Genomic DNA, 23,908 nt, shown 5'->3' with positions numbered 1-23,908 from the left:
GAATCCCAATGCATTCAACATCCAGTTAGTTATAACAATGATCAATTTATGGCCAGTTTTGTTTCATTCATACCCAATCCTTCTCTCCCACTCCTGAACAATTCTGAAGCAAATCTCAGATGTTATATGATTTCATCCATAAATATTTTATTATGTATCTCTAATAAGTAATGACCCTTAAAATCATAACCATAATACCATTATCACACCTAAAATTTAATATTTCTTAATGTCATCTAATATTCACCAGAGTTCAAATATCTGGTTGTCTCATGAAGTTATAAATTTTAATTTTTATAGTTTGTTTGAATCAAAATCCAAATAAAGACCACACATTGTAAGTGTTATACTTTCTAAGTCAATTTTTTGGTAAACTCTCCCTCTCTTTTTTTCCCCCTTGCAATTCTTTTGTTGACTAATCTGTGTGTTTCTTTCTTTTTTTTTAAGCCTCACCTGAGGATATGTTTATTGATTTTAGAGAGAGAGGAAGAGAGAGGAAGAGAAACATCAATGTGAGAAAGAAACATTGATATGGTGCCTCCCATATGTGTCCCAGCTGGGGAGCCAACCTGCAGCCCAGGCATGTGTCCTGATCAGGAATCAAACCTGCAACCCTTTGGTGCATGGGACAATGCTCCAACCAACTAAGCCAACCGGCCAGGGCCCTGTGTGTTTCTTATTGCAAGAAATCCTTCTGTCATGCAAATAATCAACACCTACTTTAGTGTTTTTTAAAATTTGGATTTTTTTTAGCATTATTTACAATAGCCAATATTTGGAACCAGCCCAAGTGTCCATACGTAGATGAGTGGATAAAAAAAAGCTGTGGAATATTTACATAATGGAATACCACTTGGCTGTAAAAAAAGAAGGAAATCTTACATTTTGCAAGAGCATCGATGGACCTGGAGTGTATTATGTGAAGTGAAATAAGCCAGTCAGAGAAAAACAAATACCATATGATTTCACTTATATGTGGAATCTAATGAACAGAAGAAACCAACAAAATAGAAACAGACTCATAGATACAGAGAACAGGAGGTGGGGAGGGTGGGGAGGGTTGGGTGCAAAAGTTAATGGATTAAGAAAAAAAAACACAAATAAACAAAAACAAAAAACCTTATAGACACTGACAACAGTATGGTGATTACCAGAGAGAAAGGAGGGTGGGGGGAGGTAGGAGAGAGTAAAGGGGGAAAAAATGGTGATGTAAGAAGTCTTGACTTCAGGTGGTAAACACACAGCACAACATACAAAAGATGTGTTATAGAATTGTACCCCTGAAACCAAAATAATTTTATTAACCAACGTCACACCAATAAACATAATAATTATTTAAAAGTTTGATTAATTCAAAAAATTTGGATTGTATTATAATTGTTCTTTTAATATTTTACTTGTGTCCCATAATTAAAAAGAATATTTTTTAATTTGTTTTTAGATAGAGGGGTAGGGAGGGAGAAAGAGAGGGAGAGAAACATCAATTTGTTGCCTCTTGCACGCTCCTAACCAGAGACTGAACCCGCAACCTAGGCATGTGCTCTGACCGGAAATCAAACTGGTGATCTTTTGCTTTGCAGATCAACATCCAACAAACTGAGATACATGGGTCAGGGCTCCAATAATTTCTTCATAAAGCCATAATGTGGTGACATAGGATTATCTCACAGAATCCATGCTTTAGGCAGTTTGTCTCAAGGGCATTAATTTTATGGTTTAGAATAGATTAATGTTAGGAGATCAAGACAGGTGTGCATCACTTACAGTTGTTTGGAGATCATCTGTTCTGTCAGTGAAGATACTCATTTTTTCTTCGCTTTCCAATATTCTATCAATATTCTGGGTCATAACAATTTTTACATCAGTCACTTGACTCCTCAGTGTGGATATTGAGCTGTCATCTTGATTTTTATTGTATTTCAACTATATAGAAGTGAAATATAATACAAATTTTATTTTCAATAAATAAAATCTATTATAATATATTGTACAAAATAGAATATAAATGTCAAAGGCATATCTCAGTATGGTGGTTACCAGAGGGAAGGGAGTTGGGGGAGCAGTAAAGGGTAGAGGGGGTCAAACATATGGAAGATTTGACTTTGGGTGTTGTACACATAATACATTATACAGACAATATATCATAGAATTGTACATTCAAAACCTACATAATCTTATTAACCAATGTCATACCAATAAATTTAATTAAAAGTAAATACAAAATCAGGTGAAAAAAGGGCATATTTGCCCTAGCTGGTGTAGCTCAGTGGATTGGGTGCCAGCCTGCGAACTGAAAAGTCACTGGTTCGATTCCCAGTCAGGGCACATGACTGGGTTGCAGGCCAGGTCCCCACTTGGGGGTGTGCGAGAGGCAAGGGATCTCTTGCATGTTGAGGTTTCTCTCCCTCTTTCTCTCTTCCTTCCCCTCTCCCTAAAAATAAGTAAATAAAATCTTTAAAAAACAAAGCAAAACAAGGATTCAGACTTCAGAAGCTCCAGAGATTGTTATATCTATAACTGTATATATGTATGTATCTATCTATCTTTATATAATTCTGGAAGGTTACATACCAAACTGTCTGTTAAGAGTGCTCATATCACAAGGGGGTTTGATTGAGATTGTAGGAGATATTTATGTTCCACCTTATGTACTTTTGTATTATCTCACTTTATTAATGAGCATTACTTTTAAAACAAAAAATGATATTAAAAACCCCTGCTCTTTGGCAAATGATCAAATTCACTTTAAACAGAACTCTGATCTTGGTCACTGGACCATGCAACTTAGAAATGATGTTCTGTGAGGAGTTCCTGAGGTGGATGTAGAAAAGAAGGGGGTGCCAGATGAATTCTGTTGTCCCCCCAAAAGATATGTTCAAGCCCTATTTCCGGATGCTTGTAAAACGTGACTTTATTTGGAAATAGGGTCTTTGCACATGCAATCAAGTTAAGATAAATGGTTAATCTTTGATTTTTCTCTTTTTTAATTATATTTATTGCTTATGCTACTACAGTTTTCCCAACTTTTGTCTCCCCTTCATCCCCCCTCCACCCTGCACCTGCCAACCCTCCAGCATTCCCCTCCTTAGTTCATGTCCATTGGTTGTACATACAAGTTCTTTGACTTCTCTGTTTCCTATACCATTCTTAACTTCTCCCCATCTCTTTTATGCCTACCAATTATGCTTCTTATTCACTGTACCTCCCTATTCCCACTCTTCCCATCCTCCTCCCCACTGAAAACCCTCCATGTGATCTCCATTTCTCTGGTTCTGTTCCTGTTGTGGTTGTTTGCTTAATTTTTGTTTTTGTTTTTTAGGTTCAGTTGTTGATAGTTATGAGTTTGTTGTCATTTTACTGTTCGCATTTTTGATCTTCTTCTATTTCTTAGATAGGTCCCTTTAACATTTCATATAATAAGGGCTCGGTGATGATGAACTTATTTAACTTGACCTTATCTGGGAAGCACTTTATCTGCCCTTCCATTCTAAATGATAGCTTTGCTAGGTAGAGTAATCTTGGATGTAGGTCCTTGCCTTTCATGACTGAAATACTTCTTTCCAGCCCCTTCTTGCCTGTAAGGTCTTTTTCGAGAAATCAGCTGATAGCCTTATGGGCACTCCTTTGTAGGTAACTCTCTCCTTTCCTCTTGTTGCTTTTAAGATTCTCTCTTTATCTTTAGTCTTGGGTGTCTTAATGATGATGTGTGTTTTTGTTCCTTTTAAAAATGCTTAATCTTTTTTTAATCTAAGAGAATCCTCTAAATTTTGTTAAGACAATATATGCATAGTCCATTCAATAGCATTTGATATATTTTAAATTTCTCAAAACTACTTTTTTTTTGGTACTGTGTTCATTTTGTTAATTAGAGTACAAGAAATTCAACAAGTTTTACAAAATTTTCTACAGATTTAAAGCTTACCAGGTTAGCTTATAAATGTTAAACAGAACATTCTTTGATGTCAGATGTGTTAATTACTTAAAATGTGCATATTTTCACATAGTAACTAGTTTTCAGGGAGCTACGTTAATATATTTTGGCTGTCTTGAATATGCATAATTTCTTCATAAGAAAATGTATGAATTTAATATAAAAAAGCATCTATTTTTAGTTATTAGACATTGTGGTGGCCACAGCCTATGGTGATCCCCAATGAGTCACATCCTTATACAATCCCCTCCCCTTAAGTGTGATTTGCTTCTAACTAATAAGAAGCAAAGGTGATGGAATGTCACTCCTGTGATTATGTTACACTATAAAATATTTAGCAGGTTGAAGTGAGATTCCTTTGTTGGCCTTGAAAAAGCAAGCAGCTGTGTTGTGGTCATCCACCTTGGGTAGCAAGGAACTGCTATCAGTCTGTGGGACCAGAGGGTGTCCTCCAGCCAACAGCCAGCAAAAAGCTGCATCCCTGAGATAGGTATTGTATAAAATACACACACACACACGTGTGTGTGTGTGTGTGTGTGTGTGTGTGTATAATTTAAGACTAAATTTGGGCAAAAATTGGTCCTAATCTAGCAGCATCTAACGAGAAGTGGTTAGAAGTGCTCCCAGGAAATGAATTCTGCAACAACCTGAATGAGCCTGAAAGCAGATTTTCCCCCAGAGCTTCCAGATGAGGATATGGCCTGGCTGACACACTGAATGCAGTCCTGAGAGACCCTAAATGGAGAACGCAGTTAAGCCATGCCTTGATTTGTGACCCACAGGGACTATGAGATACTATGTGTGCTGTTTTGTGGTAATTTGTCACATTTAAATGGAAAACTAACACAGGTATACTTAAAATATTTTATTATGAAGTTCAAACATTTATGAAAGTAGAATGAGTAGTATAATAAACTCCCATGTACCCATCACCTAGTTTCAGCAATTATCAACACGCAGCCAATGTTGTTGCATCTATGCTACTACTGATTACCCCTTTCCTAAATGTATGATTTTAAAGCAAACCCCTGCCACTCTATTATTTTAGTCTGTAAATTCTTCAGTTTGTATCTCTATAAGATATGGTCTCGTTTTTCTTCTTCCTTTTTAAATCTTCACACAAGGATATGTTTATTGATTTTAGGTGGCGGGGAGAGAGAGAAACCTTGATGTGAGAGAGAAACATTGATCAGTTGCCTCTCGCATGTGCCCCAATCAGGGTTAAACCCAAAACTTAGGTATGTGCCCTGACTGGAAATTTAACCCATAACCTTTTGGTGTAAGGGAGGATTTTCCAACCAATAGAGCCACCTGGCCAGGGTAGTCTCATTTTTCTTAAAAACAAAACCACATCATTACCACATCTGAAAAAATTTGTTAATATCATCAAAATTATCAAAAACAAATCATAGCTTTATTTACAGTTGTTTTGTTAACCAGGATCCAAATCCTACATATTGTGTTTTGTGTCTACATATTGATATGTGTTTTAAGTCTCTCTTAATCTATGGGTTTGCCTTAACTTTTTTCCCCCTTACAATTTATTTGTTAAATAATTTGGGTCCTTTGTCTTACAGAGGTTCTTATATTCTGGTTTTGCTGATTCCATAATGTGGTCATTGATCTCACTCTTTCCTGTAAATTGGGTAGTTGGTTACATGTGAAGGCTCAGTCACAAGCAGGTTTGATGCTTTGGGCAAGCATACTTCAGAAGTGTGCTGTATACTGCTCATTGTGTGACCTGAGAAAACACATAACTGTTGATTGTCTCCCTTATTGTGACCTTAGGAATAAGCAATGGATTTAGGTGTCTTGAGCCATAACAAATTTCCCCATCAGCTTTTCATCGCATTTTTTAATGTTGATGATGATTGTCTAGACCCATTATTTCATTAGGGAATGCAGAATAGTGATCTTTTATCACCTCTTCTTCATTTATTAGTTGCAGTACTTCCATTTTCCTTGGCAAATATTTGAATCCTTTGAGGTACAGTTCAGATATTAAAAAAATTTAGAATAAATGCTTGCTTCCAAAGTTGACTGAGGAGGGTTACCCCAGCTCCCCTACCCTGCCCAGCCCCACTTTGGCAGTATCTAGGAACTCATGGAATTTAACATCGTTGATGTATTACAGTCCACTGCAGTTACTCCTCTTTTTCATGCTCAAATTATTCCATCACTGGCCAGGGGCAGCCTCTTAAAGTTGGCTTAGTTTTTTGACATGAGCAAAATGGACTTTGATAGCTTTCTTGTTTATGGTATGACAAATGTTTCTGGCTTATGTTTCCTGCCCCATATCTGGAATTAGGACTTGTTCATTTTAGTGTAAAATGGTATTTAGAGACTGTAATCTGGACTGAGGGGTACACTGCTATTGAATTGGTCCTTGTTTCTAGGGCTTTTCAGTGAATAGCCTATGAAATACTTTTAAGGGAAAATATATCATGTGATATATGTTCATTACATACTTTTTCTTTTTTGTGACCAAAACACTTTAATTTATAGCTTTAATATACAATATGAAATCCATAATTTCTTGAAATTCTCATTTGGCTCCTATTTGTAAAGAGTTGAGTCTATACTTTCAGTCTTCATCATCAGGAAGGATCTGCATATAGAAAGTGACCCAGCACAGCATCTGAGTCAGGCCAAAAGTGCCAGAGAGTCCAGAAACACATGTTTGCACTAAAGAACTTGGCCTGGATCACCTGGGTTCTGGTGATCTGGGAAAACTGTACTGGGGCTGGACGTGTACAACGCCACCAGCATGGTGGACTCGTTTGCTTCCAGCCACCACTCCCCAAGGCTTCTGAAGAGGCGTCCTCACTGCGAACGAAAGGTGCCAGTTGCATCAAAGGCAGCAAGCTGGCCCCGGGACCTCAATTACACTTTTTCTTGGCATTTAATTTTCAATTTAAATTTAGGATTATACATTTTATTTTGACTTTATATTTGTAACTTCTTGCTGAAAAATCTTGATTCCTAACAACATTAATTGGATTACTCAAAATAATATATTTATCTCTCTTTCTAACTATATATAAAAACCAATTTCAGAAGAGCAACACCAGCCCTGGCTGGTCTGGCTCAGTGGGTTGAGTGCTGGCCTCCAAACCAAAGGGTTGCCAGTTTGATTCCCAATCAGGCCACATGCCTGGGTTGTGGGCCAGATCCCCAGTAGGGGGCGTGTGAGAGGCAGCCACACATTGATGTTTCTCTCCCTCTCTCCCTCCCTCCCTTCCCCTTTGTCTAAAAGTAAAATAAATAAAATCTTTAAAAAAAAAGAGCAACACCAATGTTGTTACTAAATGTGACACTTGAAAAGAAATATTTTAACATTTTGGTCCTTTTCATGAGTATATAATCTCACTAGAAATATATGATCAAATTATTGCATTTTGAAGTCACTTGACATAAAACTTCACTGTCTTTTAAGCCATCATCAAGTCAAGATACATTTGGATTATTTTTTATATTATTGATTATGCTATAACACTTGTCCCAATTTTCCTCCCTTTGCCACCCTCTGCCCAGTAATCCCTTCCTTCCAGCAATCTTTGCCCTTAGATCATGTCCATGGGTCATGCACATTAAGTTCTTTGGCTTCTCCATTTCCTATACTATTCTTAACTTCCATCAGTCTATTTGCTACCTACCATTTATGTTTCATATTCCCTGTACCTTTTCCCCATACTCCCACTTCCCCCTCCAAATGATAACCCTCCAAATGATCTCCATTTCTATGATTCTATTCCTGTTCTGGTTGTTTGCTTAGTTAGTTTGTTTTTTTATATTCAGTTGTTGATAGTTGTGAATTTTTTGCCTTTTTAATGTTCATGGGTTTGATATTCTTCCTTTTCTTACATAAGTCCCTTGACCATTTCATGTAATAATGGTTTGATTTGAACTCCTTTAGCTTTACCTTGTCTGGGAAGCACTTTATCTGCTCTTCCATTTTAAACAATAGTGTTGCTGGATAGAGTAATCTTTAAAATATATATATATTTATTGATTATGCTATTACAGTTGTCCCATTTCCCTCCTTCACTCCACTCCATCCTGCACACCCCCTCCCTCCCACATACCCGCCCTATAGTTCATGTCCATGGGTCGTACATATAGGTTCTTTGGCTTCTACATTTCCTATACTATTCTTACCCTCCCCCTGTCTATTTTCCACCTACCATTTATGCTACTTATTCTCTGTACCTTTCCCCGCTCTCTCCCCCGCCCAATCCCCTATTGATAACCCTTCATGTGATCTCCATTTCTGTGATTCTGTTCCTGTTCTACTTGTTTGCTTAGTTTGTATTTGTTCTTGTTTTAGGCGTGGTTGTTAATAACTGTGAGTTTGCTGTCATTTTACTGTTCATATTTTTTATCTTCTTTTTTCGTAGATAAGTCCCTTTAACATTTCATATAATAAGGGCTTGGTGATGATGAACTCCTTTAACTTGACCTGATCTGAGAAGCACGTTATCTGCCCTTCCATTCTAAATGATAGCTTTGCTGGATACAGTAATCTTGGATGTAGGTCCTTGGCTTTCACGACTTCAAATATTTCTTTCCAGCCCCTTCTTGCCTGTAAGGTCTCTTGAGAAATCAGCTTACAGTCTTATGGGAACTCGTTTTTAGGTAACTGTGTCCTTTTCTCTTTCTGCTTTTAAGGTTCTCTCCTTATCTTTAATCTTGGGTAATGTAATTATGATGTGCCTTGGTGTGTTCCTCCTTGGGTCCAGCTTCTTTGGGGCTCTCTGAGCTTCCTGGACTTCCTGGAAGTCTATTTCCTTTGCCAGGTTAGGGAAATTCTCCTTCAATATCTGTTCAAATAAGTTTTCAATTTCTTGCTCTTCCTCTTCTCCTTCTGGTACCCCTATAATTCGGATGTTGGAACGTTTCAAGATGTCCTGGAGGTTCCTAAGCCTCTCCTCATTTTTTCGAATTCTTGTTTCTTCATTCTTTTCTGGTTGGATGTTTCTTTCTTCCTTCTGGTACACACCATTGATTTGAGTCCCAGTTTCCGTCCCCTCACTATTGGTTCCCTGTACATTTTCCTTTGTTTCTCTTAGCATAGCCTTCACTTTTTCATCTAATTTGTGACCAAATTCAACCAAATTCTGTGAGCTTCCTGATTGCCAGTGTTTTGAAGTGTGCATCTGATAGGCTGGCTATCTCTTTGCTGCTAAGTTGTATTTTTTCTGGAGCTTTGATCTGTTCTTTTATTTGGGCCATTTTTTTTTTGTCTTGGCACACCTGTTATTTAAAGGGGCAGAGCCTTAGGTGTTCACCCCGGTGGGGTAACGCTGGTGGCTGCGCTGTGACACTGTATATGAGGCAGGGGCTGAGAGGGAGCAATGGCACTTGCTCCACTTTCTGCTGGATTTCAGTCACTCCCTTTGCTACCCACAAGCAAATTGGGCCCCTCCGGTGCTGATTCCCAAGTGCGTGGGCTTGTGCACGCCCTAGGCCCCTGTGGGTCTCTCCAACAACCTCTCCTGTGAGGCTGGGAGTTTCTCCTGCTGCCGCCTCGACCCCCATGGGTGTTTTCAATCAGAGGTTTGAGGCTTTATTTCCCCACGCTGGAGCCCTGGGTTGTGCGGTCTGCTTCCCTGCCCCGCTGTTCCTCCCAGTTTATCTATGCACGAGTGTGGGGATGCAGGGTCTGCCAGCTGCCTTGCTGTGAGTCTTCTCCGCCCTGGCTGCCCGTCTCCACCCCTCCTACCGGTCTGGATGAATGTTTCTTCTTTATCTCCTTGGGTGTCAGACTTCCATACAGTTCGATTTTCTGTCAGTTCTGTCAGTTGTTTTTAAATTGTTGTTGTCCTTCTTTTGGTTGTGAGAGGAGGCACAGTGTGTCTACCTATGCCTCCATCGTGTCCGGAAACCTGGATAGAGTAATCTTAGATTTTCATCTAAGCAAGTCCTTGCTTTTCATTACTTTGAATACTTTTTGCCAGTTCCTTCTTGCCTGCAAAGTTTCTTTTGAGAAATCAGCTGATAGTCTTATGGGAACTGCTTTGTAGGTAACTCTCTGTTTTTCTGTTGCTGCTTGTAAGATTCTCTCTTTTTCTTTAACCTTTGGCATTTTAATTATGATGTGTCTTGGTGTGGTCCTCTTTGGGTCCAACTTATTTAGGATTTTCTGTGCTTCCCGGACTTCTATGTGTATTTCCTTCATGAAATTAGGAAAGTTTTCTTTCATCATTTCGTCAAATAGGTTTTCAATTTCTTACTCTTCCTCTTCTCCTCTGGCATCCCTATGATTCAGATTTTGGCATGTTTGGAGATGTCTCAGAGGTTTCTAAGCCCATCCTCATTTTTTTGAATTCTTGTTTCTTCTTTTTGTCTGATTCAATGTTCATCTCTTCCTTATCTTCCAAATCATTGGTTGGAATCCCAGCTTCCTTCCTTCCTCTGTTGGTTTCCTCTGGATTATTCTTTATTTCAATTATTGTAGCCTTCATTTCCTCCTTTATTTTATTTTATTTTTTGCCATATTCAAGGAGTTCTCTGAGCATCCTGATAACCAGTGTTTTGAATTCTGCATATAAGAGGTTGGCTATCTCCTTTTCACTGAGTTCTTTTTCTGGGGTTTTGTTCTGTTACTTTATTTGGGCCATATTTCTTTGTCTCCTCAATTTGGCAGCCTCCCTGTGTTTGTTTCTTTGTATTAGGTAGAGCTGCTTTAGGTGTCCTATAGGGTCCAGTGGCACAGTCTCCTCTATCACCCATTCTGAGTATTTGAGGTGTGCCCTTCCCGTGGGCTGAGTACATCCTCCTCTTGTAGTTGAGCCTTTTTTGCTGTTGGCAGATCAATGGAAGGGATTTACCCAGGCCAGTCAGCTGTAAGGATTGGCTGTGATCACTTGCCACCAACATCCATCCTCTGTGCAGGATCAGCTTTGCAGGGGCAGGGCGGCAGTGCTCTGAAGTGGTCTGTAGCTGTCCAGTGGGTGCGTTGGCCCTGGGTTTTCCTGGGTGGTGCAAGCCAAGGTCAGCCCCTGCCTGTGTTTTGCATGGGACTGTGCTTCCTGAGCTATAAGGCAATCTGAGATGGCTACTACTGGTGTCGGGCTGGGAGATTCCCAGGTGAAGCCAAGCTGTGAAGCTAATCTGGCTGCTGCCACTTATTTGATAGGATTTAGGAAGTTGTGAAGCATGAGTCAAGACTCACCATTCATATGGAAAAGCAGCTTGGGTGGCCCATAAGTTGGGTGGGGTGGAGTCTCTGGGGATCTCTAAGGAGGTCAAATAGTGTTAGCCAGGTTGATGGAGTCTCAAAGATGGCACCAGCCTGCCAGTTCCACAGCTCTGAGCCTCTTCATGGGGAAGGCTCAGATAAGAGGCAATGGCATCTGCTCAGCCTGATACCAGACACTTCAGCCTTTTCCAGTTTGCCTCTGGTGCCCTTCAAGCTGCCACCACAGTGTTGGAGCTCAGAGGGAGTGAGTCTAAGTAGGTGAGTCTGTATGTGGATTCTTTAAGGGGAACTGCTTGGGGCTCCAGGAGGTTCTTCCACCAATTCAATCCTCACTAAGTTTTGCATCCAGAAGTTGTGGGGACTTACCTTCCTGCCACTGGAACCCTGGGCTGGGGGCCTGGTGTGGGGCTGGGCCTGCTCGCTCCTGAGATATCCCTCCCGAATTTTTATCCACCACATATGGATGTGGGACCAGCATGTTCTGTGTCTGTGCCCCTCCTGCCAGTCTTGATGGATGTGATTCTTCAATTCTGGAGTTGTCAGACTTCCATTCAACTCAATTTCTGATGGTTCTGAGTAATGGTTTTTCTATATTTTAGTTGTAATTCTGATGTGGTTGTGCAAAGAAGTGAGCCATGTTTGCCTACACCTCCATTTTAACTGGAAGCTCCCCCGAATGTGTATTCTTTAAATCCTTGGTTGTTGGACTTCAATACAGCTTGATATTCTGATGGTTCTGGGTGCTGTTAGTTTTGAGATATGGTTGTAATTCTTTCTATGGTTACATGAGGAGACAAAACATGTCTACCTACACTTCGATCTTGACCAGAGGATGATGATGATGATGATGATTTGCTTTGAGTTTTAGGTATTACTTTTTAAAATTAAATGTTTTTTTATCATGATAAAATATACATAACATAAAATTTGTGACTTCAGTAATTTTTGTACTGTATAGTTAGTTCAGTGGTATCAACTATATCTACATTGTTGTACAACTATCATCACCAATTATCTCCAGAAATTTTTCATTTTCCCTAACTGTAACTTGGTACCCATTAAATAATAACTCTTCTTCCTCTCCTCCTTCCAGGTTCTGACAACCATCATTCTTCCTGCTGTCTGTATAAATCTGACCTACTCTAGGTACCTAATATAAGTGGAATCACATGTTTGTCCTCTTGTGTCTATCTTACTTCATTTAACAGGAGCTACCTTTTAAGTATTTACTTTAATAGTATTTTTAAATTATGTAAAAATATATATGGTTACAAAGTCAAATTTGTAAAGCAAGTTTCATTCAGAGAGGTCTAGTTTCTTTTCCTATCCTCCCATCCTTACCATATGCAACCACATGAATGTTTTTGGTTTATCCTTTCTTTGTATTCCATCAGCCCACCTTATTTTTTATACTATAAGCAAACAAATACATATATTTGTATTTATTCCCTCTTCCTTAAAAGGTTGCATATTTAAATAAGTAATAGTATACCATACATACTTTATCTTGCTTTACTCACTTATCGATATATCATGGGTATCATTACTTATTATATGAAGATAGAAGTTCTCAGTTCTCATTCATCATACAGCTCTTAACTCAAAAGTCCTAACTGATTTGACAGTTACAATGCTAATGATGTTTAGGAATACAGTTGGAATTACATACCATATACTTCCCTAATACTTGCTGAAAATCTGCAGCAACTGCATTTGAAGGAGAAAAATGTTCTTGTGATATCAAAGGATTTCTCAGAAAAATATCACTAACCTGGGGAAGTGAAAGTGGAAATATGTAAACTATATAAATAATTTCAAATGGATAATTACAGAGTTAATGTTTATTTGAAGCCAAGTCTGGCAGAAACCTAAAATAAAAGAAACCAGGGCATCAGAGATCTATGAAAAGATGTTCAGCATCACTAGCCATCAGAGAGATGCAAATTAAAACCACAATGAGGTACCATCTCACACCAGTCAGAGTGGCCAACATAAACAAATCCACAAACAAATGTTGGAGAGGATGCGGAGAAAAGGGAACCCTAGTGCACTGTTGGTGGGAATGCAGACTGGTGCGGCCACTGTGGAAAACAGTATGGAATTTCCTCAGAAAACTAAAAATGGAACTTCTTTTTGACCCAGCAATTCTGCTGCTGGGATTATACCCTAAGAACCCTGAAACACCAATCCAAAAGAACCTATGCACCGCAATGTTCATAGCAGCACAATTTCCAATAGCCAAGTACTGGAAGCAACCTAAGTGCCCATCAGCAAATGAATGGATCCAAAAACTAGGGTATATTTACACAATGGAATTCTATGCAGCAGAGAGAAAGAAGGAGCTTATACCCTTTGCAACAGCATGGATGGAACTGGAGAGCATTATGCTAAGTGAAATAAGCCAGGTGGTGTGGGACAAATACCATATGATCTCACCTTTAACTGGAACATAATCATCAGAAGAAAAAAGCAAACAAAATATAACCAGAGACACTGAAGTTAAGAACAATCTAACAATAGCCAGGGAGGGGGGAGTGGGGAGGGGACAGTGAGGAGAGGGGATTACAGGAACTACTATAAAGGACACAAGGACAAAATCAAGGGGGAGGGTGGAGGTGGGGGAGGGAAGTGGGACTGGCTGGGGTGGGGTGGAAGGATGGGGAGAAAAGCCACACAACTGTAATTGAATAACAATAAAAAATTAAAATTAAAAAAATACATATGCCATTGAGAAAGTATTTTAAGCCCTGGCTGGTATGGCTCTGCGGGTTGAGCACTGGCCTGCAAACTGAAAGGTCGCTGGTTCAATTTCCAGTCAGGGCACATGCCTGGGTTGTGAGCCAGGCCAGTTCCCACAACCAATTGATGTTTCTCTCCCTTTCTGCCTCTCTCCCTTCCCCTTTTTCTAGAAATGAATAAATAAAGTCTTTATTTAGAAAAAAAATTTTTAAAGAAAGTATTTTAAATATTAGTAAAGCTTCATTTCTTTCTTACTTTTAAAGAACAAAATAAATATAAAGAGAGATTCTAATAGGTCTGAGTGTATTGTCTTTACAGATCTTGCTTCAGAGTTGGGGGAAGTATGGCAGTAGGAGACAAATGAGGGATGGGTGTATGAAATCTCTGAAGGTCATTAATGGCTATGCTTTATAGTCAGATGAGTGATCTCCTTTTTGTTTAGTGACATTATCACTAATAAACTAAAAGAAACCTCATAATTTCAGATACTGAAAAGGTCCTTAAAGTAATATAAGAAATTACTTACATTTTTAAGAAATGCAGATGGTGTTACACTATCCAATGCATTGTCTGAGGCACATAGGTAAATGATCCCATCAATAAAGAGAGTATGATAGACAAAGCTTTGAAAAGAATACATTCATTTACATGATAATATTAAAGAAATTAAGTACCTATGTAGCAAATTTAATTTTGTCTTCAAGCTCTCGTTAATAGTATAAAAGCTGTATAGATAACTTTTATGATCAATAATTAGAATATTTCTCTTATATTTGAAAAATTAAATTATGTTAAATAAAAACTGAAAATTTGAATATGTATTTAAAATAAATTATATAAATAATAAATTATGATATAGAAAACTCTAATAATCAAATCAAATATAATCATATTCCAAGCTTGAATCAAGATTCTGATCAAATAGAAAATGCTATGTTCACTGATTTTTACTGTCTCTGTATTTTTAGGTAGACATATCCAATTTTGGCACTTCTTGGCTTTCTATAATGATAGATTAGAATTTAAATGTTGTAAACTGTCAATACATATCAAATATATTGGGGAATATGACAAGTTCAGGAAGAGGAATTAAACTCCCTTCTAGTATGCTAAGTAAACCTTATCCTGACCAGTCCCACTTCTAGACCTTTTGTGCCTCCTCAGAGTCACATATTAAGAGGCTAGAAGACTCTTGGAAAGTGCCTACATCTTTATTGCACAACAATCCAGAAACTTTAGGGAAATGGCAGCAAAAGTAGTTGCTTGGTGGATAGGCTTAATTTAGTTGTTTTGAGCACTTTTTTCCCAAATAGTTAACAGATAACAGACCTGGTCAAATGCTAACATGGATATACATGAGAATGAGAAGTTCAGAAACACACAAAAAAGATAATCTAGAGGCAGAAAATTATGTTCTTTCAATGTAAATCCCTTCATAAGGTATCATGAATACAATACACTATAAATATATTTAATGATGATTTTGATTGATACACAAAATCCCCACTTGGAAAATATTTTTATTTCTAAGTTGGGAGAAGTCTTTGCTGAAAAGGTTGCTAATTGTACCATCTCTACCAAAGTTATATATGTGATTTGAAGTAAATTGATGATGGATATGAAAGGAGATATTTTAAATTTTGCTTAGAATGTTATTAGTAACACTCAGAAACCATCTTTAAATGTTAAAAAAATGAATATTTGATGTTTAGGATATATTGTTAACTGACAAAAGCAGAGACAGTGTGTATGATGTACAACCATTTATCTATCATTCTCATATATGACCAAGGGAGGTACAAATATATATATGTGTCTCTTATAGAAAAAAGAAAAGAAAATGATAAACTAAAACCCTACTCAAAATGATAACCTATATAAGGGGTAGAGAGAGTGCAGTGTGGACAGCAAAGGAATGAAAATTAGACTTCTTAAAGGAATGTGTTTTGTAGATTTGACTTTGGAACCATATAACTTTGCATAATTAGAAAATGTTATTAAATCAAATTTTGAATACAATCTTTAAAAATAAAAAACAAAACAAAAAAAATGAAGCTAACTTCATATCGAGTAACCCAAGCAAGAGATGATGGTAATGTGGTTCCTATGGTATTGGTGGAAGTTGTCAGATTCTGGATATATTTGGAAGGTAAAGGCAACAGGACTTGCTGATGGGTTGGATTTGGTTGTAAAGGAGAGAAAAGTCAAGGATCATAAAGGTTTTAAGCCTGAGGAACTGGAAAGTTGATGTGTGGAAGACTGCAGGAGAAGGCTTGGTATTAGACCTAGTTTGAGATGCCTATCAGACATCCAACAGAGATGTGGAATGCGCAGCTTGATATATGAGTTTGGAGTTCAGGGAAGAGGTCCTCAAAAGATTCAAATTAGAATCTACAATACTATATAGGTGAGCATACTGTAGATGAGGAAAATGTCTTTTTTTGAAATCATCCTGCTAATAAGTGGAACAAAGCTAGAATATCACCATTTTGCAAGCCCCAATAAATTAATGGCTCTAGGGTGTAGACAATGAATATCCAGGGCTGATAGCATGTCAAAAGGAGGTATATGCAGACATTATGTACCAGATTGATGAAAAAACACCTGTAGTCTTGTCAAAGGGATCAAGCCTCTTGATCCAGTCGCTTGGAACATGATGAACTGCATTTTCAGTATGCAATCAGCAAACTTAGACTGTGGGAAACTCTATAGGTTCTTCAACAGTATATTATAAGGGAAGGACAGGAATGGAGGGAGAATATGTGGATTAAAGATATTTAAATAACACCAAATAAAAATGGGCAGTATTGGGCTCTAATATATGAGATATATATCTTGCTGCTGAGGCAATGGAGAAACAGGGTAAGTGACTACTATAGATGTTGGAATGGTGGTTGATCTGGGGAAGATGGAGAAAGCTGTGAATGGACCAGACATATGGTGGGCGTTTTGGGGGTAGTTAGTAGTGTTCTATTTTTTTGGCTTAGGTGGCAGTTGCACTTGGTAGGAGAGTTGACTTATAAAACTTCATAAAGTGATATATTTGCTTGATGTGGTTTTTATATTAAAAAATCTTTTGACCCCTTTTACCCATTTCCCCCCCCCACCCCCCACCAACCCATACATCTAGCAACCACTAATCTGTTCTCTGTATCTATAAACTTGGTTTTGGTTTCTGTTTTATTTTATTTTTTTGAGTGGTCTTATTGAAGATATTTTCAACTGGAAATTGCCTTTTTTATTAATAAAATACTTTGGGTATACCAAAAAAGTACAGAGAATAAGAACAGGAACACTTGTAGACCCATCAATTTAGTTAAAATGTTACAGACACAGTTAATGTCCCCTGAATACCCTTCCTCAATTTCATTCTTCTCCCTTCACTTTGCAGAGGTTAGCATTTTCTTGAATTTGGTGTTTATCATTCCCATTCATGGTTTTCTACGTTTATGAGGTATATGTGAGGGGGGACCCCCCCAAATGGAATTTATTTATAAAAACTTGCACATTCTTACACGTTTGAACTTCAGTCACCTTCAAAGTAATCTCCATTTGATGCAATACACCTATCGAGACTTTTTTCCACCGCTCAAAGAAGTTTTTGAACTTGTTGACTTTGATGCCTTTTAGTGCTGCTTTTTGTTTCACCTCTTCCACATTGGCAAAACGTTTCCCTTCGAGGAATTTTTCATCAGGGAAAACAAAAACAAGTCTCTCAGGGTAATAGCAAGTGAATAGGGAGGGTGGGGCTGTTTTTTGGTCAAAAACTGCTGAACACTCTGAAGGGTGTGGACAGGTGTGCTTGAAAATCACCCATCATGACATGGGCAAAGCATTGAGTCTTCAAAAAAAATTCACTGAAGCTGAATGCAGCCTCTCACAACACCACCAGCTAGTACACTGATACAGGTGGGTTCCTAGAACACTCACCTAGTGGGGGAAACCTATGCTACAAGGGGCCTGCCCTCCAGAAGATAGTTCTGTTTTTTGGGGGGTCCTCTCTCATAGATGTTCTCCTTTCTGAGGATTAAATCAGGAGTATGTGCAACTAATATATTTTGTCATGTTACTATCATTGGAATTATTAGCTGATGATTGTTAAAAAGTAGAGTCTTATTAGAATGTACCTTACCTTCCCATTTGAATTGTGGTCTTTGGTTCAGCTCTAAGAAGCACTAGTCTAAGCACTGTTGCTGCTGTTTCCTAAAAATAAATTGTCAGCATTTACTTTATAGAAGATTGAAGTACTTTTCATTATTCCTATCCTAAATTTACTTATGTTCTGGTCAGCTTATTCATGGACTACTATTTACTGGGAGACCTTATGAGTGGTTATTTATCATTCATGGTAAGAGGCAAGTTATTGTGAAATACTCATATGAGTATTCAGATTCATGTAAATCTGAAGGAAAATATTAAAATTACATGAATATGAGGCCTGTCCAGAAAAAGTCCAGCCATTGTTAATATAACGAGAACAGTTTGCATAACATCAATGTAACCTGGCAGCCAAGGAGAGTGGACTGGAATGCACACGCATGAACAATGACGACTTCACTGTACTAGTCAGTGGGGGTGGTAGACCATGCTCACCATTGAGTGAGCATGTGTACTGTGTAGCCAACACATTCAAAATGACTGAGTAAGTAGAGCAATGAATCTGCATCAAATTTTGCATTAAACTTGAACATTTCTCCATGGAAACTATTCGTATGATCCAGAAGGCCACAGCTGTGGGCAATGGGTTACTGGCAGCTTCATCAGGACAACACACCTGCTCATGTGTCATGTCTTGTGGAGAGTTTTTTGCTGAAACATCAAATCAGCCAGGTGACTCAGCCCCTCCACAGCCCAGATTTGGTGTCCTGTAACTTCTGGCTTTTCCCAAAACTAAAATCATCTTTGAAGGGAAGAGCTTTCAGACTGTTGATGAGATTCGGGAAAATTCGATGGGGCAGCTGATGGCAACTGGGAGAACTGTGTGAGGTCCCAAGGTGCCTACTTTGAAGGGGAGAGAGGCATCATTGTCCTATGTACAGTGTTTCTCGTGTCTTGTATCTTCTTCAATAAATGTCTCTGTTTTTAACATTACGTGGCTGGGTACCTTCTGGACAGAACTTTTGGCACACACGCACACAAATATGGGTTGTACTAGATAATCAGTCTTATTTTAAGGAGGGGAAGCACTATCTAATCAAATATCTTTCCAGTGACTCCTGGTCACTGAAACTATAAATAAAATGTTAATGAATTAAAAGTATTCAGCCATTATTCTCTGAATACCTTAAGTCTTAAGATAAAAATTTTATTCACTATTATTCACTGATCTCTTTCTATGAAACAAATAATTGCTCAGATCTCTTATACCTGTTTTTTTTTGGACTCATCCTTTGATTAAAATTTGTAATCTGTTAATAATAATCCAGAATACCTTAAATATAGTTAACTGCACCAAATCCCATTACTTTTCTTTAGAAGTATGAAAGGAACCTGAAAGTTACCTAAGAAAACTTGAATAGCTAGATTCTTAATTAACTTTTCTACTTTCATAAAATGGCACTTGAAATAAAAACTTTGGGGGAGGTTAAAACTTATTATTAATGGTTGAGAGTAAAGCTTGAAATTCTTGGTATTGCCTGAGAAATCCAGGTGGTATTCTCTAGGAAAGGATTTCCTAAGAAACACAAAAAATTAAGGGAATACATAAACTTTCAGTTACTTAGTGGAACATATTTTCCTAGTTTTCACCACATGTCTCACTTAGAGTATATAATCAATGAAATAATAGCAAAATTTGATACAAAGCAAATGGCAACATGAGGCAGTAAAGGGATGACAAACTGGGCTCTAGTTCTGTTTTTGGAATTAAAGTGGTATACAACTTGTCTGGGACTGTTTCTTTGTGTCAAGAATGAAGGAATTGGGCAAGATGATCTCTAGGATCCCATCCAGCTCTAGGACCCCCTAATTACAATTGATTTGATCTCATGATTAAGCTTTTGTAGGTACTAATACTTTTCTAATGAGTATAAAATATTTGTGACATTAATATTTAGCACTGAGAAAATACATGGTAGAACTCTCCTTTAAAACACCTTGTCTTTGCTTTCCTTCTCCCTGGTCAGCTTTTTTCATAGCAGTCCTTCTAAACCTTTAATCCTTTCCTCCAACTGCATATTGCTCCACCCCCTTTCACTTCCTCACCTTCCTGCATAGTTCTTAAAGAGTGGCCGCTTGTTATCTCCAACTTTCTGTCTCTCTCCCTTCTCAATTAATTAAACATTTATTGAGGACCTACTATATAAAGACAGAGGGGAAGACAGTCACTGTTCTGAAGGAGTCTGACAGCAGAGACTAGTAAAAGAAGATTCTATATCAGCCTGGTAAGTGGATTGATAAAGGAGTGTAAATTAGCCAGGGCATAGAGAAGGCTTCAGGGGGAAATGAGAAAAGTCTCAAAGTGCAGAAGAAGGTTTACTGCACTTAAAAAGTGGAGACAAGAGGGTTCTCGAGAGAGAGAAGAGGAGGTTAAAGGGAGATGCTGGTGAGACTGTAGAACAGTATGAAGGTCAGGATAGCTGGAGCACAAAGATATGTGGGGGAAGAAGAGATAATCATTGAAAAGCCCTACCAGAGAGGGCATCGAATGCCAGGCTAAGTAGTATGGGCTTTATTCTGTATGTAAGCAGGTGCTACCAAATGATTTCAAGCAGGGGAATGACATGATCATATTTGCTTTTAGGAACAACCACTTGAGCAGCAGTGTGGAGGTTGGTTTTGAGAGGGATAAGGCTGAAATCTGGGAGAGATCAGTTAGGAGGCACTTTCAGTAACCCTTGGTGACATGAATGAAGGCCTATATGATGACATGGTTCAGAAACAAGGAAAGATTCAAGACATACTCAGGAGACAGAACTAACAGAACTTGGTGACAGAAAACCAATGTGAAGGTGAAGAAGAAAGAAAAATTGAAGGTGACTCCCAATTTCCAGCTTGACTGGCTCAGTAGAGCTACTCAGCAAGATTAGAAATATGCAAGGAGGAATAAGTTAGGAAAGAATTAATTTAGTTCTTCTATTAGGCAATCTAACCGTGGAGACAGATTACTTTGGAAGTGGATTTGACAGTGATCAGAGTAAAGGTGCCACAGTTGTGAATGAATGTGCCAAGTTAAAAGAGGAGTGAAGGTAGTGCCCTGGGGAAAATAGCATTTAAAGGATTGGGAAAGAGGAGAGCCCCAAAAGCAGACCAAGTTCTGTGTGTCTATATCCACACCCCTCATTTCCCCAAGAGAAAGAGGGCGTTCCTTGAATCCAAGGCTCACATATCCACTGCCACATTGGATTCCATTCCTTTGTGCTCCTTCAGGTCTTGCTCCACCTATAGCTCCCTCCTCTCACATATCTCCAAACTCTTCCCATTAGCATACATACATGTAAAAGTTTCCTCTGTACTAAAAAATGAGGCCCCTTCCTGGTCCATGCATCTTTACTAACTTTCACTGTATCTCATTCCTTTTCTAAATTCTTGAAAGAATAATCTAACTTCACTCTCCTTACTTCCTCATCTCCCATTCACCTGGCTTAAAGCAATCTGCCTTCTGCCTTTATCATTTCTACAAACTGCTAACTGTTAGGTCACCAATCATATAACTGTTGAGTCCGATAAACACCTTTTAGATCTTGTTCAAATTCTCTGGGGCATGAAAAATTCATGCAACTTTCTTTTTCTGGCTTTCAGGACACCACTGCTCTCATTTGGTGACTCACCTATCTATTCTGTTCTTAAACAGTGTTCTGCCTTTGGTCCTCTTCTCTTTTCACTCCCTACATTTTTCTCCAGATATCTTACCCACTTCTACTCTATTCAACTGTTAGCCCTGCCCCTCTGAGTGCTACCTTTTGAACATTTTTATCGCTTAAAGCTTTTGGGAATAGATGGAGGAATAAATACACAAATAGATTGGTTATTTTCAACAGAAAATTTGACCTGTCCCAAACCGAACTCTCCTCCCCTGCATCGATTCCCCCACAATCCTGTTCATCTGTATTTTCTACTTTCACACCCAAGGGAAAAAAATGCCCAAATCATCACATTGTACACCTTAAACTTACACAATGTTATAGGTCAATTCTATCTCAGTAGAACTGGGGGAAAAAAATTAAAAATAATCCTAGGCATGACCCTGTCACAAACTCCCGAGGATTAGTTTTACAGTCTTGTTTTTGGATCTGCCCCCTCCTTTCTATCTGCACTGTCATTGCCTTAGCTCAGGCCGTTAGATCTGCTACATAAACTATAACAGTACCACCCTAACTGGTTCTCTCTCCTCCAATCCACCTTCTGGATTGTAACCAGACCAAATTTACCAGAAGATGAATCAGGTCATGCTAATCCTTTATTTAATTGCTTCCCAGTTTCTCTAGGATAAGAAAACAAAATAGGACCCTTCACTAACTATCCTCTGCCTGCTTTTCTGACTTCATCTTTAGCCCCTACATACTATACTCGGACCCTGTGTGCTAGCCCTGAGGTTCTTTAGGTCGGCTCTTTCCTCTGCACGGAGACCCTGTTTCCCTTTCCTGTGCCAAGCACCCTAAAATTTTCTCCTCTGTGATAAGCAAGCAGCCACCCATTCTAAGTGTTATAGGAGCAGTACTGAAATATATTTAACACTGTAGGACACCTATAACAGTCCTTGGACATAAAGGGACGAGCTCATCAAGGGACAGCTCCAGGTGTCATCTTCTCTTCATTGCTGCATCCCCCACCCTTTCAGGGATTACGCAATTGACACGTTTAATAAGTGTGTGTTGAGCTGCCAGTCATTTCCCGCAGGGGTGAGAAAACCCGTAAGGGGGTCTCCGGAATTGAACATGGCTGTTAATCACCGCCAAATGGGCCACATGCAGCACCAACTCTAACCCCTAGGTGGCGAACGTGCGGCTCTGCTGTTTACGAACGAGTTCGAGGGGCTCCAACCAGGGATTGACCGTCTAGCTGACTCTGCCACACACCGCATGGCCTCATTGTCCAGTTGGGCCACCCGAGGGGCGAGCCACGCCCGCACCACCTTTTGAAAGCAGAACGAGTGAAGGCGGAGGTGACGATTTAGGAATACCTGATATGAGCCACCAGTCAAGGCCAGATCCGCTAGGATCGCTCGGCCGTTAGCAATGCAGCTGTAGGTGATCGTCATAGTGGGTGGGCCATTGAAGGAAAGGTTCCCCCAGGACCTAACTGCCTGCGACAGTCTTGGGGCAGTGACTGGGGGCGGGGCTTGGGGACGGGGGCGGTGCCTGCGCTTGTGCCTGGAGCGATTGATTGGCAGGTAGGGAGGCCTGGCTATGTCCTGCTTGCGCTAAGCCTGTGATAAACGTTGGTGGAGCAGCAGAGAGGGGTGGCGGGAGACAGGGGGCTGTAGAGGGCGGGACAGTAGGCGAGTCTCTGGAAAAACTAGCTTCGGGTGAGTGAAGCTCTTCTTTGTGGTCATTTAAGAGCTAGTTTATTTCACAGTGCCCACCTACTACATAGAGTTCATTCATAATCTAACACATGTTAAATATAGACCTTGATTAAAAATAAAATTCATTAACTGGACAAGCATTGGTCGAAGTCCCACAATGCGCTGACTTCCTTAGATTAACAAGTATGTATAGTTGTAAGCCTCAGACCCTCAGTTTGAGGAGTTCGTATTCTAGAAGTGCTTACAGAGGCACATGCAGATAAATGCCAGTCTCAGGTGCTGTATATGTGTCTGTTACGATGGAAAGATAAACTAGGTTGCAAAAGCTGGAGTGTAGGCAGTTAATCCTTGGGAGAGGGAGCAAAACTTTTAAAGTCAATGTCCGACTTAGAGGGTGGGTTGGAATCCTCTAAGTGGGAAGGAAAGGTAGGACAGTCCAAGCAGAGGGAACAGATCTTTAAGGCTTGAAGGAAGGCAGGTGAGTTTAGGGAATAGATGTGAGTGTGGCAGAGGGAAGGCATATGGTGGAGTGAGCAGGAGGTGAGAAGGGTAGTATTGGTAGAATGACTTT

The 23,908-nt window shown here is 39.1% G+C and overlaps 1 protein-coding gene across 1 annotated transcript; it reads right to left on the bottom strand.

The window, feature by feature from the left end:
* Positions 1 to 1,740: 1,740 nt before the first annotated feature.
* Positions 1,741 to 23,070, bottom strand: LOC112317735 (uncharacterized). The gene is made up of 5 exons (XM_024574794.2): positions 22,993 to 23,070; positions 18,004 to 18,074; positions 14,398 to 14,494; positions 12,802 to 12,903; positions 1,741 to 1,923 (listed from the first exon to the last, which is right to left on the bottom strand). The coding sequence occupies exons 1-5, from the start codon at positions 23,068 to 23,070 to the stop codon at positions 1,741 to 1,743; spliced, it is 531 nt and encodes a 176-aa protein (XP_024430562.2).
* Between the last annotated feature and the right edge of the window lie 838 nt (positions 23,071 to 23,908).

Source organism: Desmodus rotundus, chromosome 4 (assembly GCF_022682495.2).
Source record: "Desmodus rotundus isolate HL8 chromosome 4, HLdesRot8A.1, whole genome shotgun sequence".
In the NCBI taxonomy this organism is placed as follows: domain Eukaryota; kingdom Metazoa; phylum Chordata; class Mammalia; order Chiroptera; family Phyllostomidae; genus Desmodus; species Desmodus rotundus.
The sequence above is the reverse complement of the archived record's forward strand: the minus strand, read 5'-3'. Positions and strand labels throughout refer to the sequence as shown.